The sequence below is a fragment of the Stigmatopora nigra genome, chromosome 2 (assembly GCF_051989575.1).
Source record: "Stigmatopora nigra isolate UIUO_SnigA chromosome 2, RoL_Snig_1.1, whole genome shotgun sequence".
In the NCBI taxonomy this organism is placed as follows: Eukaryota; Metazoa; Chordata; class Actinopteri; order Syngnathiformes; family Syngnathidae; genus Stigmatopora; species Stigmatopora nigra.
The window spans coordinates 3067426-3079214 of record NC_135509.1 but is presented as its reverse complement, the minus strand read 5'-3'; the positions used below and the strand labels follow the sequence as shown (position 1 = coordinate 3079214).

Below are 11789 nucleotides of genomic sequence, written 5' to 3'. Positions count from 1 at the left end.
AAACACTTAGGAAAAAAAATTGAACAAAAAAGCTGGGGGAATGAACAGAATAAAAAAAATTGAACAAAAAAGCTGGGAGGATATCCAAAAATCAGGGGAATATATATTCAGCAAATATTTTCTTTAAAAGCTGGAGGCATAAATATTTTAAAAAAAGGTTGGAGAAATAAACATTTAGAATTTTTTTTTTAAAAAGCTGGAGAAATATTTTTTTAAAACCAAGGGGAATTTAACTTTTTTTTAATAGCGCAAGAAATAAACCATATTTTAAAAGAAAGTTGGAGCAGTTAACACTTAGAATATTTTTTTTAAAAAGCTGGAGAAATACTATATTTAAGATTTTTTTTTTTTTTAAAACCAAGGGGAGTAAACACTTGGAAGAAAGAATAAACACGAGTTTTGTACTTGGGAAATTGACTTAAGAAAAATCTACTTTAACAAATGAAGTTTCTAATCTTTAATAAGATCCTTGTGGACTTTACCTATAGAAGAGGTCACAACACCAACTGATGTTCAGTGAAACCTCACCATAAAGATCAGATATCACATCATGGAGTTCCACAAGATTATAATATTTAAAGCTTTTATTTAGTTTGGATGAAGACTTGGATACTTTGCAATAAACAAATACGTTAACCTTTGAGAAGCCTGCCAGTCATCTCTGAAGTGCAGATAAGTCACAAGTGACATGGACCTGATGACAAAGAAGAAGAAGACAAAACTTAATATAGAGAATTAAAATTCACCAAAAAGGCTTAATGTTTTCTTTTGAATTAATTTTACCTTGATCTGGACCAATCTCCTCTCCTTTAACCTCGAGGGCGTGTGTTCTGGAAGAGCTGCATCCGGATGCTAAAAAGAGAGAACTTGATTTAAGCAAACTAGTTGGGAGTTGCAAAACTATTATTGCAAGATGGAGAAATCTCACAACAAACTTAATAATATACAATCAAGATAATGAATGAAAATAAGTTAGTGAGTGCTACGTGCTATTCTTTTCCCTTTCTCAGACAAGGCGATTAAATATATACAGTAGTGTTAACGGTTAGGACAGTGCTTCTCAATTATTTTCTGTTAGGCCCCTCCTAGCAAGGGGAAAAACTATTCGCGTGACTATAAATAAAATCATTTTATAAAATTGTTACAAGTACAATATTTTATCCTTATTAACATTAAAGAAAAGGAAAAAAAGAAAGAAATAGTCAAACAAACAAAGAATAACTATTAAATCTTGTTTTAAGTCTGCAACAGAAAAGATTTTAAGTGCATCAATGCCTGAAATAAAAAATAAATGAGAGCGCCACGGCCAGCTACTGTAGTGGATGCGAAATTACACTTTATACTAGTACGGCCAAATAAAACCCTGTTCCCCAGGGGGCCCCCAGGGGGGCGCGCCCCACTATTTGAGAAGCACTGGGTTAGGAGAAAGTTGAAAACTATTTTTTTTATCAATACATTTTTAGTGTGAAATCAGAACAATTACAAATTGGAAATGGGTGTTTAGAACTTGTGCTGAAATCTATCTTTACATACAACATTAGTTGTACCACTGGATGTAATTTAGGAGAGAGCATCTACCCATCAAACTAACTATACTCATGTTGATAAATCTGACAAAAAACTTAGTAATATACGAAAAAGCTAATAAATGAAAATAAGTTAGTGCGCCGTGTTGTGCTTTTCTTTTCCCTTTATCAGACAAGGTGATTAAATATAAACAGTAGCAATAACAGTTAGAAGAAAGTAGACATAACTATTTTTGCATCAATAATGTTTAGAGTGAAATCAGAACAATTAAAAATTGAGGCGTTTAGTACAGATAAGGCGACTAAATATACACAGTAGCGATAACAGTTATAAGAAAGTTGACATAACTATTTTTGCATCAATAATGTTAAGTGTGAAATCTGTTTACATACAACACAAGTCGTGCCACTGGATGTCATCTACCCATCAAACTAACTAAACTTACGTTGACATCGCGACTTTGTTTGATTAGATTAAAAGTATTTCTACACGGCGGAATAATGGATAGAAAACGGACAATACGATTAAAGCCAAATGAAAAGTGTCGTCGTGTCACTAATGCTAAAATAGCTATTCAGATGCGGCACACATTTGGAGAGGAAAAGGATCTCAAACTTCAATTGTCAACGGTTTGTTGAAGCTGGCATTAAAGTAACAGATTAACCGGCGTTTTGGGCACAATCGATTCCTAATAAATCTCACGATGGCGTGATAAAACGCAATTATGACCGTAAAACGCAAGAAAACTTACCTCGTGAGGATGCAAGTGTCTCGACAGCCGGAAGAGAAATGGCTTCCTGAAAGAATGAGGTACCGCGCATGTGCCAAATTTAACAGCTGGTTGGCCTACGCACAACAGCTGTTATTTTTTTGTTGCAGCCAACAACTACTGCCCTCCTGTGGCGTGGCGAAATTTTGCAATTACCACGCTCATACAGTAAAGTGAGGATTTTGCTGCTCATCTATGGAATTCCCCTATACATCAATAAAAATACCAATCAAAAATACTTATACATCTAAAACTCCCTGATATCCAAAGCTTTATCAGGATGATAAAATCCATTTTTTCCTATGCAGGAAAGAAAAACAAGTTCTCTGGTGGTGGTTTAGATATATTTTATTAAAAAAATAAAACCAACAATAACTGTGTCCTTTTTTTTGTACATAATGATCAATGATTTGATGAAAGTTGCCTTTTTGCCTCATTTGTAATGTTCTGTTGATTCATTCATGAAAAATAACATTGAGTTGTTTGGGGCACTAGAGTGTGTGTATTTTAAAAAAAACTGCAAATGTAGTATAATTCATACCCATATGGTTTTGCATCCATTTCCAACAATCATAATCAGTTGTCTAGACTGTAGTGTTGTTAATTTAAAAAAGACAAGAAAAAAAAATACAGCAAGACAGCTGCACTTTGTATATGTGACTCATCCTTTGTAGGCCAGATGTTCTCCTCGTGTTTTGGAATGATGTCTTGTTATGTCTCCTTTCCTTTAAATACAAAAAAAAATACATTAATAAACATTATCATTTCCATAAAATAGTCAACATGCAACCAAGATGTACTCCTTTAAATAGTATAACTTCCATGGCAAGTTTTTCACAACACAAAATGTAAATAATACCTAACCCCAACTTGTATGTTCTCATAAGCCTCTTTTGCAATTGCGCATTACTCTCATCTTCTCTTCGCAGCAGCAATCATATGGCGTGCAGTAAATAAAATCCAAACTTTGTTATTATTAGCCAGTGGTAGTAGCTCTGTCCACTCTTATGTTTTTTTTATGTTTTACATCATATTTTACATGAAAAATTAGAGGAAACATTGACATGCACTTGCTTATTCTAGGTATGATACTAGTGTGCCTCTAGTGAGGAATGATGATGTCACACTGGTACTCAGGGAGGTTGTCTTTCTGCCCAGACCAACAAAAAAATTAAGAGGGAACATTGTTTATAACTTTAAGAAAATATATAAACCATCTAAATTTGTCCCTTGCCCTCGAAAGGGTTAAGAATTTCCCTTATTTGCGTATTACGTGTGTGGCCTATCAACAATGTTTACAGCATTTATCACACAACAAGACAGAGATGAAATGTGGGTGTGCATCAAATCGTATTGAAGTCTTTGGAAATGAACACAGCTGTGTTGTCACAGCCGCGTTTTTTTCAGAGCTCAGGGGGCTTGCTTTAAGGGGGGATATGATCTCTGACTGCCCATTCAGAGCAATACACTGTCCTCTTTATAACTCTTAGAGAGTATATTTCCCTCGGTCTATCTCGAATGAGTCATAATATTTCTTTTGAGTGATATCCAGTGTGATAGGAGGAAATATGTTTGGGAAAGAAGCTGAAAAAGTCAGTGGGAGACTATTTCCATGCTCATTTTTTGTTCTCCCATCTGTAAGAAAATGAGGAGTGTACACTACAGATTACAAATATTTTGTTTGTGGACATTCTGGACTGGATAGGAAGTTAAATACAATAAAAAAATACAAGAAAACAGGCAGCTGTTGTTCTGTATCCGGAGGATTTGGTTCCCATGTTCTCTCATAGAAGGAATGTTGTGTGTGCATCGCGACAAAGAACGACGATGGTAAACAATTTCAAGCGTGTTAACATCTGTTGGTATGTCATATGGACGCGCCATCGTGGATTTAAACAGGAAAAGGCAGCGATTATAAACATGCCGCAATTATTTATGACAAGAGTGAAGGGTGAGGTCTGGTAAATAAGGGTGATATGGCACAGATTTGGGGTTTGGATGCACTCGTTGGCCTTTTTGTTGCAGTGAGACGCCACGTCAATGATCTAATTTAAATTAAAAAAAATGAAACCAGAAGATAAATAGAAGACAGCAGCCACCAATTGTTTGTTTTCTGACTTTGTTGACGATCACAAGGTGGGACATTTATGACGCGTATGTCTGGGGAATATAAGAATACAAAAATAATACAAATATGGGGTAAAGTCAGTCTGTATGAGGATCTTAAGTTAGATACAATGTCATGTTATGCTTTTTTTTAGAGACTTTATACTTTTTGAATGTTTCTAAGGTGGGGGTTTATTTGCAATAACCTTGGAATTTGGGGGTGTATACGATGCGCAATAATGTAATATTTTAAAATGCAAGCATCTGATGAGTTAAAACATTTCTGGTATTTAAAAATGGGCGTTCACGTAAATATTTATGTCCACTATTTGGATACCTATGTTTACTGCCATTTTTTTCACTGCATGTTTCAAAGAAGACTATTTTTGCAAGATTCATTTGATCAAAAAATATTTTAAAACTTAGCTGTCATGGATTAAAAAAAAGATGAAGAAATATGATGGTATAAGAGAATAAGATGTTTCAGTTAGGGCATGCAGCAGATGGCACTGCAGCTCTTTAATACACTTGGGATGAGGCATCTTGCCCAAAATGGACATTTCTGTATCATAACCTGAACATTATTAGGGTTATAATTTTTTTTGGTTGACAATTTTGGTAGATTAAACAAAGTATTTATATTGGAAAGCAAGAAAATATAGCAAGCTTGAAATTATTATTAATATTAAGATAATAGTGGCCAGATAAAAGTTTTTTCCTGATCATTTAGGGCAAACTATTTGACACACAATCACTGTGGACTAAACAATTATTATTACTATTATACAATAAACTTACCTTAATAAAAGTGAGTATCCATTTAAAAATTAATTAGTTGTTCATTACACTTTCACAAAGCCACATTGTTTAACTTCTGCAAAAATAACTGCTGGTGTAATAGTGGATTAGAACTATTAGCATGTCTGTATAATAATAATTTGGGATTGGGAATAAGTGAAATGTTCCTAATCCTAAAATAACATTTATATATTAATTTTGTTCTATAGTCAATGCAACCAATAGATGAGTGGTTGTCTTACATAAGTTAGTTAAACTTGCAATTAAAGGTTTATAGTGGCATACTGTGGACTAATGAAAATCCATACAAAAGAGTAAAAATAGGGTGGGTACGCAGAAGAGGTTTGAGCGCACGTTCAGCTAACGGGCTCACTGTAATCTCTTAATCAACTTCCACAATGGAAGGCAAAAATGGTAAAAGAGTTCGTCGACCATGGCTCAAAACATGCTATTGGAAGTCAATTGCAAAAATCCAACATTGCCCAAAAAACGGCACCCTTCTAAGAAGAGTGTCAATGACGTGACCGACACGTGGTGCGTTGTGTTAAAGCACCCGGCCAAGCCGGCACGATGGTCCTTTTGTCAGGCCCCACCGACGGGTCCCGTCCGAAATCCCCTCGTCAATCCGCCAATGTCGTCAGACAGCGCAACGCAAGCCGGTGTCATCCACTTGTCGGGTCAGAGGGCAGTTAAGTCGCCGTTTGGCGCTCAATCCAACATTGAGCTGCCTAATGAATGGGGAAAGTGGCAAAGGGCAGGCCGGCAGGCCGCTGTCTGGCTGCTTGCCAATGCTCGTGCAATGACAAACCATTGAGTATTCAATTCAATTAAATCTCTAATTGCCATTTTATGGATACATTTTTCTCCCTCTTTCAAATCTCATTAAAAAAAACAACACTAAAGACCTTTAGCATGAAAAACTTCATGTTAAACTTTCTCTGGTAGGTGTTTATTCCTATGCAACATATCGCCTTAGCACTTCTTTCCAAGGTGATATCCTAATGGCCGTCTATATTACACAGATATTCGGATTAAAAAGTACGGCTATGCACATGATAGCGCCAATGTATGTATGTGTTACTGCACAAATACACACTGACACACACACACATCTCTATTAATCTGCAGTAATCTGGTTTATGGGCTCGTCTGCAGTGACGCAAGTACGCTGGCTGACAGATTTTCCCTGACAACTAAACCAGGCACAGTGTCCAGTCCACACCTGAGTAGCAATGTTCCCTGGGAAGCAATTATTCGCCCAGAAAATGAACAACAATGCAGACAAAGACTGCATAGGCGGTGTTCCAATCTTTCATTTAACTCAATCATAATTATGTATAGTGTTAGAAAAGAACACTGTCATTGTTGGGCTTTGAATTTAATTGTTTGGGTGTGTTACTTTGGTAAAAAGGTAGGTTTGATTGCACAGTTAGTTATACACAATGATTTGTCTGCACGCCAGGGATGACAATAGATGTCTATTGTATTTGAAATATTACAGAAAACTATGTTTTGGGATTAATAAATAGAAGCAGCCTTCCCTGTTTAAATAGATTGGACGTCTAAGACCGTCAATGATCTAACTCATTCCCAATATAAATAAAGAAATAAAATTGAGTAACAGTGCTGACGTCAGTGGCTTTCTCCAGTTCCGCCCCTTACTTCTCCAGCCTAGAGGGAGTTCTTGTCAATCCCTTCAGCTCCGCCCCCACCCGCCGCTCTTAGCAGTCAAACGGGAAGCTGGCCGCAAGCTCGCCCTTTGCAGCTGTGCGACTTGAAACCCAATGACATCACGCGCAGTCGGCGACGGACGAAGGAGGCAAAATGTCATTGCAGATGCCGAGGAACGCCGCTTGAAGCCAATCTGAGGCCAGAAGAATCGGCCAAGTTAAAGTTGCTGTTTTTTTAAACTGGCGTGATGGACGGCTCTGTGGACTGAGAGGGATTCGGACCAAGTACACGGAGACGTCAGTCATTTCAGGCAATTTTTTTTCCCTCCTTTGGAGCAGATCAAGTCAAAGCCGTAAGCTTTTCTTTCATTTTAAAAATCCGCCAGCCATGTGGGCGCAAGGGACAGGTTCCAGTGCGTAAAAACTTTTCCTGGAGATGGAAACTTTGAAGATGGATGACCATGACATGAGCGTCCTGAATTGGGAGCAAGTGCAGCGACTAGATGCCATCCTGACTGGTTCCATCCCCATCCATGGGCGATGGAGCTTCCCCACGTTGGAGGTGAAGCCGCGGGACATTGTGAAGGCGGTCCGAGGCCGAATGGAACAGGCGCAGATCCGCGTTCGCGAGGTACGCGTCAATGGATCGGCCGCCAGCTACGTCTTGCACGAGGATAGCGGCCTCGGCTGGAATGACTTGGATCTCATCTTTTGCGCGGAACTCAAGGGCGAGAAGGAGTTCCAGATTGTCAAGGATTTGGTCTTGGACTGTCTGCTGGATTTGTTGCCAGAAGAAGTCAACAAAGACAAGATCACACCACTTACCTTAAAGGTAAATAAATGTTTTTTTTTGAAGGGGATGGGGGATAGACGTCCAATCTATTTTGTCATTAAAATGAATTGACCTGGCATGAGTGGGACAGTCAAGATTTGTCCTCAAAGTGAACTTTCTAGAAGAAAAATCTGAGTGGAGAATATACTTTAGAATTTTAGCATTAATCCACCCCAAGATAAGATGTTCATATTTATAATAATCTCTAAATCTTACTTGTGGGATCTTGTAATATGATGTCAAGATGGGAAAACACAATTGTAATGCTTAAGTTTATCGCCATAGTTTAAAGTGGAAATTGTATACGATCCAAAGTACTAGGTTGACATTCAATTAAAAAGAGTAAGATGAGTTTCTCTCCGTCATAGTATCGATAGAGCTGGCTTCCCATTCAAAGAGGATTCCATCTAATCCAATTGCTAGCGTTGTAACTCTATTGGTTTGGAGACCACATTTTCAAGGTCTTGGATTGACTCATTTGAATGGAAAATGACCTGGAAATGACCATAGCATTTAATAACAATAAAGGACTTGATTCTAAGGATTTGTGTTAGGAATATTACATTATCTGTTTAAATAACTGCAACCTTAAGAACCATTTTTGTTTCCAAAATGGATTTTTATGGTCTTAAGCTAAAACCATTGGATTCAGGTCCAAAAGTTTTTTTTTTGCTGACAGACCAAGTCGCCAATAGAAAAATAAACATCAAATACATTATCTACTCCAACCTGACTTTGTCTGACAAAAGAAGTTTTGTAACACAAACCGCTTAATGCAACAAACTGGCATAAAACTGCCATTTTTTGCTGCTTGTCATCACATTACTTCTGCTTTTGTGTGGGTATTTTAAGTGTGTTCTTAGCCGTACCAAAACCTGGCCAATTGTACTATTTAAAGCTAAGCAAAAGAATACACTGCAAGAATTAGTTAACACATTCCACACATTGTGATGCTAACTTGTTGGCCACTAAACGTCATGGCCTGAAGGCTAAAAGGTGACGCCACTGGAAAATCTTCTGAAAAGCCGCCATTAGCATTAATGATGATTTACAAGGCTGTCTCAGGTGTGGCCTAATAGAACCTCAAGCGAAATTTCAACACCGCTAAAAAGCTCAGAACAGAGATAACATAGCCCCTCCATCACTAAAAATATCTCTATTGACAAGTTGCTCCTGGCTGTTTTTGTTTTCACAGGAGGCTTACGTGCAAAAGATGGTGAAGGTATGCAACGACTCGGATCGCTGGAGCCTCATCTCGTTGTACAACAACCGCGGCAAGAATGTGGAGCTCAAGTTTGTGGACTCCCTACGCCGACAGTTCGAGTTCAGCGTGGACTCTTTCCAAATCCGCTTGGACTCGCTGCTACTCTTTTACGAATGCTCGGAGCACCCCATGACATCTTCCTTCCACCCCACTATCCTCGGCGAGAGCGTCTACGGCGACTTCCCCGTGGCTCTGGACCACCTACGAAAGCGCCTGATCTGCACCAGGAGCCCCGAAGAGATCCGAGGCGGCGGGCTACTCAAGTACTGCCACCTACTGGTGCGGGGTTTCCGGGCAGCCTCCGACTCGGAGATGAAACTCTTGCAGCGCTACATGTGTTCGCGTTTCTTCATCGACTTCTCCGATGTGGGCGACCAGAGACGGAAGCTAGAGTCCTTCCTGCAGAACCACTTTGTGGACCTGGAGGACAGAAAGTACGACTACCTAGCCGTGCTATACAAAGTGGTTCAGGAGAGCACGGTATGCCTGATGGGCTACGAATTAAGCCGGACGCTGGGCCTCATCTCCTCACTGGCATGGCGCGCCTTGGCAGAGCGCAACGCACTACCCAATGCCGCCAACGTCACTTGCTTTTACCAGCCCGCCCCGTACGTATCCAACTGTAACTTCAGCAACTACTACGTGGCCCGGGTCCAGCCCCTGTTCGCCTGCCCACCTTCGCCGCACCAGCACTACATTCCTCCTTCACAGCACCCCATGCACGCCACTTGGCTACCCTGTAACTAGAACCTGCACTACGGCCACGCGCTTGTGGAATTTCTCCGAAACATGCATTACTTTGTTGTTCCTCACTGATCCAGTTTCTTACAAAGTCCCAAAGTACTGACCCCATGGACTTAAAGAGTTTATTCTAAATGGCTGCTATTTCAATAGAGGAAGATAATTTAAAAATACTGGTGGTCATTAAATTAAAAGCATCATTTCCATTTGATAGATCCTTGTCAATTTGAGGATATCTTTCGTGATCTTTGATAACTAAACTAACATTTCGTTGACATAGTTACAAACGAGAAGCCCAGGCTGCTTCTTGTTTTACTCAGGTTTCTCTTACCTGAAAAGTTGCCTTTTTTTGCATCCCCTTTGTCAGCCATATTTACAATTGACATCCTCTTACTGTACCGGATAGTAGCTCTGTCCTCATGATGTTGAGTCATGGTCTAAACTCACGGGGACTTTCTGTCAGTTACCTCTAATAATGCAAATTAAGGAAGTGACTGCTTCTTATGAGGAATAACAAACCAATGCATGTTTACACAGCAACAAAGTGCCTTAAAAAGGGGGAAAAGTATATTTTTTTGCCATTTTTGGGAGACGGGTTTCTTGATACGTGGTCAAGGAGCAATATGCAAATTAATTATGAATGTACTGCTAAACAAAGTTTACCTATGTGGAGTAAGGCTTTCTGCACTGAAGAACTGAATCAATTGTTGTTCTTGTAATACTTGGTCGTAACTCTCATCCGAAACGTAGTACCAAAGAGGAAGTTATGAGAAAAAAACTGCACGGCGTCACAGTGACAGAATGGAAGGGAAGCGGTAAACTGGTTTTCCGCCAAAAAATAAAATACTTCTACAAAAAGGAGAATGGGGAAAACAAGTCATTTTACAATTTCATATCTTTTCAACTTTGTTATGTCAGAAGCAATATGTTGACAAGTTCTTAGTCAATGCCATGAATAGTTAATACTATGTACTTGTTGTAGTCCACATACCAAAAAAAAGGGAGATGGTGAGCTTTCACAACAATAAAACTGGACGTGTCACTGCACTTTGCAGAACGCACATCAATGCAAATGTGTGGTTACTTGTTAGCTGAGGAAAATGGAATGTTCTGGTTAAAATTACATTGAAAAAGACCACTCACTGAGCCATTGAGTGTCCAACGAACGCTAAAATCTCAGCTCACCGTGCGAAAAGCTGAAAGTAAGAGTCGCCACCGGGTCAACGCCGCTCGCACATGGCAACCGCCCAGCCAGTGACAGCTGAACTTAAAGGATTTCCCCTAGGAGAGACGTCAATTAAAAGCCGCTGACCGTCATCGTGCCGTGTGCCAACCCTCACTTACGTGCGTTGGCACATGCCGTTTTGATCTTACAACACCTTAACGTTACTACCGGCTGGCTTGGTGAGAATCCCACTTAATGGATACTGTGACCTCCAGCTGTCACTTTCCCTGATAGTAAAACACCTTACACTAGATTTACTAAGATACTACTATCAAAAAATGAAGGATTTCAGATCAAATATTTCTATATTTTTCCAGAATATGTCATTAGGTGCATGAAAGAACAAAAAGACACCAAGTTTCCGGACTGGTTGGAGGCCAGATAAATTTCACCTCCGCATTCCACATTAATTAAAATAATAGTGGTGAATTAAAGCTGATATGCCAACGAGAAGATGAATGTCATCCACTGCTAAAGAGGCTGACAAATGGACACTAAATTTAGAACCCCATCCACTGTAAAGACATTAGCCCATCCACAGCAAGCTGATTATCATCTCTCTGTGTGTACTGTGTCACTGTGCAAAGATTTAGATTTACTGTCCATAGCCAATGCTTACCCTCACTTAAAAGAAGACTAACCCAAAAAATAGCAAAGACATTTAGACAGGCTATATATTTATCTGGAAAAAAACGGAAGTGCATGCACATATCATGGTTAACTCATGACGATTTTATCAGTAGACGTCTGCTACAAATGACCTAGATGATCCAGATTAAAACCAAAATGGGGAAGACGACATCAATTTAGCAAAAATCCGGTCCGAAAGTTGCTGACACAATTTGGAATGATCAAAA

General features: G+C 39.1%; 1 protein-coding gene and 1 long non-coding RNA gene across 2 annotated transcripts; one reads left to right on the top strand and one right to left on the bottom strand.

Annotated features, from left to right (window-relative positions):
- Positions 1–566: 566 nt before the first annotated feature.
- On the bottom strand, positions 567–2268 carry LOC144186662 (uncharacterized). The gene is made up of 2 exons (XR_013324826.1): positions 784–2268; positions 567–694 (listed from the first exon to the last, which is right to left on the bottom strand). It is a non-coding gene; the product is annotated as an uncharacterized LOC144186662 (long non-coding RNA).
- A 4629-nt stretch (positions 2269–6897) lies between these two features.
- Positions 6898–10780, top strand: LOC144190567 (terminal nucleotidyltransferase 5A-like). The gene is made up of 2 exons (XM_077710847.1): positions 6898–7702; positions 8898–10780. The coding sequence occupies exons 1-2, from the start codon at positions 7307–7309 to the stop codon at positions 9711–9713; spliced, it is 1212 nt and encodes a 403-aa protein (XP_077566973.1). The 5' UTR covers positions 6898–7306; the 3' UTR covers positions 9714–10780.
- The last annotated feature ends 1009 nt before the right edge of the window (positions 10781–11789 follow it).